General features: G+C 40.6%; 1 protein-coding gene across 1 annotated transcript in view; it reads left to right on the top strand.

Annotated features, from left to right (window-relative positions):
• Window positions 1-4373, top strand: part of LOC102244752 (DNA-dependent protein kinase catalytic subunit-like) — a gene marked incomplete at its 3' end in the record, with an annotated part of 60486 nt that overhangs the window by 24894 nt on the left and 31219 nt on the right. The window contains exon 11 of the mRNA XM_014548048.1: window positions 2704-2850. Within this exon, the coding sequence (XP_014403534.1) occupies window positions 2704-2850 (147 nt within the window). The remainder of the gene's footprint in view (window positions 1-2703; window positions 2851-4373) is intronic.

The raw sequence follows: 4373 nt of genomic DNA, 5'->3' as shown, positions 1-4373 counted from the left end.
TCGCCTCGCACCCAGGACCCAGGATTCCCTCCTCCGGCCAGTTGTAGGCGTCCAGGACCCGGGCTTCCCTCCGTCTGGCCAGCTGCTGGCACCCAGGACACGGGCCGGCTTCACCCAGGCCGGCCACAGCCGCAGGAGACCATGGGCGGGCGACTTTGCCCGAGCCGCAGCCACAGGCGCCTAGGACCACGGGGTGAGCAGCTTGTCCCTCTCCCAGGCCACAGCCTGGCTGGTCCCTATTCCTCTCTCCCCAGTGTTGAGTGTCTGAGCAGTTACGGCATGATGGTGTGACAATGTGAGGGTGTGATGACCATTTGCATATTAGCTCTTTATTATATAGGATTATATATATGAGCCAAAATATTTTTACCTATTCTCTACTATTTGATAATTATTTCAAAGTTTTTGCTACTATAAATAAAACTTTTGGATAAAAATGCATAAGAAGTATGTTTGTTGAAAGTACAAAAAAATTTGAAAAATTTTAAATTCATAAACATAGTATATTCATAAAATGAAAAAGGGTTTTTTATTGGCACATCATGCTTTTATCTTTTATTTTTTTAAATTAAATCTTTGTTGTTGGAAGTATTACATGTGTCCCTTTTTCCCTCCATTGACCTCTTCTAGCCCGCCCCTTGCCCCAGGCCTTTACCGCCCCATTGTCTGTGTCCATGGGTTATGCATATATGCATACAAGTTCTTTGGTTGATCTCTTCCCACCCACTCCCGCCTTCCTTCTGAGATTCCGCATTCTGTTTTATGCTTCTATGTCTCGATCTATTTTGTTCACCAGTTTATTTTGTTCATTAGATTCCACATATGAGTGAGATCATGTGATACTTTATTCAGTTATTAAGTAAGATGGTATTTGGCCCTAGCTGGTTTGGCGCAGTGGGTAGAGTGTCAGCCTGCGGATTCCGGTCAAGTGTTGTGGGCTTGATCCCCACTAGGGGGCGTGCAGGAGGCATCTGATCGGTGAATCTCTCTCATCATTGATGTTTCTATCTCTCCCTCTCCCTTCCTCTCTGAAATCAATAAAAATATATTTGAAAAACAAAAGGTGGTATTTGTTTACTTTTTGAGGAACATATTCATGATATGTTTATGGAAAAAGAAATTAAGCAGCAGTATGTGTGCTATACCTTTCTTCTAAAATAAATAGGGAGTAAAGTGCCTGGAAGGACATATGCTAAGACCTGTGGGATTTTGTGTGGGATTGGGGCATGGAAATGAAAGGTGGATATCCTTTTTCTGCCTTTGATAGTTGTCTAGAGTCTTTTCATTTTTGTCTTGGAAGTCTTTGTGCTGAAATTAGAATGCTTTTTCAAACACTTATGGTCTTGCATTTAGGCTTTTGTCAGTTTGGTAGATAGTGATGTACTTGCTTCTCAAAGTACGTTTTTTTTTTTGCCTCACCTAACTTATTTAAGCCTTAGTGTGTAGCTTAAAAAATATATATATATTTTGTTAATCATCACTTGAGGGTATTTTTCCATTGAGTTTTAGGGAGGGTGGAAGAGAGGGAAAGACAGAAACATTGATGTGAGGGAAACACGTCGATTGGTTGCCTCCTGCGCAAGCCCTGACCAGGTCTAGCTGGGCAGGTCGATTGGTTGCCTCCTGCGCAAGCCCTGACCAGGTCTAAGCTGGGCAGGAGCTTGAAACCAAGGTATGTGCCCTTGACCGGAATCGAACCTGGGACTCTGGTCCACAGGCTGATGCTCTATCCACTGAACCAAACCGGCTAAGGCAAAAAATACATATTTTTTATTGATTTCAGGAGAGGAAGGGAGAGGGAGAGAGAGGTAGAAACATCAGTGATGAGAATCATTACTAGTAATCGGCTGCCTCCTGTACACCCCACACTGGGGATCGAGTCTATAACCTGGGCATGTGCCCTAACTGGGAATTGAACCCATGACCTCCTGGTTCATAGGTCAGTGCTCAAACAATGAGCTACGCCAGTGGGCATGAAGATATTTTTCCATTGAATTTTTCCAGAGTGGAAGAGAGAGGGAAAGACAGAGAGAAATATTGATGTGAGAGAAACACATTGATTGGTTGCCTCCTGTACAAGCCCTAACCAGGGCCCCAGGCTGAGGAGGAGCCTGCAACTGAGGTATGTGCCCTTGACTGGAATTGAACCCGGGACCCTTCGTGCCGCAGACCGACGCTCTATCCACTCAGCCAAACCGGCTAGGGCTTATTTTTTTGGAAAAGTGAGATGCCTTGTCTTTCTGATTATTAGTTCTGAACTTCATTTTGAGTTGCTCATGAGGCTCCAGTCGGTTGCTGATTTCTGAACTTGCTGGCCATTGGGAGTGCACAACTCTGTGTCGATTGTCCTGTGTGCCACAGATGAGCTCTAAACATGATTTCTGCTTCATCAGAAAGCCTTAACTCAAAACCTTTTTTTCTTTTGTACATAGGTCTTCCAGCATCTCTTTGGTCTCTTTCAGTTCCATTCTCTAGGAAAAATACATCACATAGTATAAAGGCTTGTTTAAGGGAGTGTCTTTTCTGAACTTGATGGAGACTAAGCAAATTGAATCAGTGATTCTTTATGAGTAAAAGTGATTGTATGGAACTATGAAACACACTAATGATTTCTACTTAACCAATTCTAGCCTTTCTCATTTGTATAGATTACTTTGTTTTGCCATTTTATGTTTTTAAAAAGTAAATATTATGCAATTGCAGGTTTCTTTTCTGGTGGCAAAAGATGCAGAAATGCATAAAAGTAAGCTGCAGTACTTTATGGAACAATTCTATGGAATCATCAGGAACATGGATTCAAACAGCAAGGATTTATCCATTGCGATTCGTGGATATGGACTTTTTGCAGGAGTATGGATCATTAATTTTCTCTTAACATTTTAGTTTTATTGGGAGTATTTAAAGAGATATAATTTATTGCATTTTAAAGTATGTCATACTTGAGATAATTTTGTTGTTATTTGCTTTACTGTTAACTTAAAAAAATTTTTTTATTGATTTTAGAGAGAAAGGGAGAGAGAGAAATAGAAACATCAATGAATTGAGAGAATCACACCTCCTGCACACCTGAGACTAGGGATTGAGCCCACAACCTGGGCATGTGCCCTCACCGGGAATCAAACCATGACTTTCTGGTCCATAGATCAATGCTCAACCACGGAGCCATGCAGGCCGGGCACTAGTAACTTGTTTTTTCAGTGCCTACTATGTACGAAGATTCTGTGTATGTTATTTCAAATCCTCATAACTCCCCTCCAAGCTTTTAGGAGTATTATTTCACTTTACAGATGAGAAACAGCCCTAGAGAAATTGGGTAACTTACTAAAGGACATACAGTTGATAATTGACAAAACCAAGACATAAATTTAGGTGTGAAGACTAGAAACAGCATGTGTTTTTCCACTGTGCTATGCTGCCTCTTATTTATGAAGTAAAATTGTAGTTGATGGTACTCAACATTTTAAAAATAGAAATTCTAATGACAGAAGGAGCTATATATAAGAATAATGAGAATAGCCATAGTTATTTCCCTCTTAGTGGATCTCTGTGACTTCTCTTTTATGGAGAAAATCACTTGGTACCTCTCTTTCTACAGATTAATCTTCAGTGTCTACTCCCTTGTTTCAGAGAACGAGAGGTCCTTTTTCAGCCTTCCACTATCACTATTCATTTCATCCTGATACTTCCTCATTTGCTTCCATTTGTCTCTGTTAGCTCCTTTAAAATACTTAGGGCAAGAAACAATATATAAGACGCCTCAGCGGTAAATGAGAGCATGGAATTTTGAACTGAACTTCATACACTGTGGTCTAACCAACTTCAACTTGTTCAATGTAGTTAGATGTGTTCACAGTGTAACTAGAGCATATAGACAAGGAAGACAGGAGAGAGGGCTCTAAAGGAGAAACTAGTCAGATCCTTAAGGAGGCTGGGCTAGATCTGAAGGCTAAAGAAGCCTTTGGAAAATCTGAAGCTGGGTAGTAGCATTATCAGATCTGTGAGTTATAAAGATGGCTTACAGTGTTCGGTGTGGAGTAGTTGTGTATTCCAAATTTGAATGTAGTTGTCAGTCTCTTCTAGGTGACTAGCCTCATGGGGACTGGGACTGCATCTTTTTTGTCTTTGATACCTACTATCGAAATAGTGTCTAGAACAGTGATGGCGAACCTATGACACTCGTGTCAGAGGTGACACGCAAACTCATTTTTTTGATTGATTTTTCTTTGTTAAATGGCATTTAAATATATAAAATAAATATCAAAAATATAAATCTTTATTTTACTATGGTTGCAAATATCAAAAAATTTCTATATGTGACACGGCACCAGAGTTAAGTTAGGGTTTTTCAAAATGCTGACACGCCGAGCTCAAAA

The sequence above is a fragment of the Myotis brandtii genome, unplaced genomic scaffold (assembly GCF_000412655.1).
Source record: "Myotis brandtii unplaced genomic scaffold, ASM41265v1 scaffold494, whole genome shotgun sequence".
Classification (NCBI taxonomy): domain Eukaryota; kingdom Metazoa; phylum Chordata; class Mammalia; order Chiroptera; family Vespertilionidae; genus Myotis; species Myotis brandtii.
The sequence above is the reverse complement of the archived record's forward strand: the minus strand, read 5'-3'. Positions and strand labels throughout refer to the sequence as shown.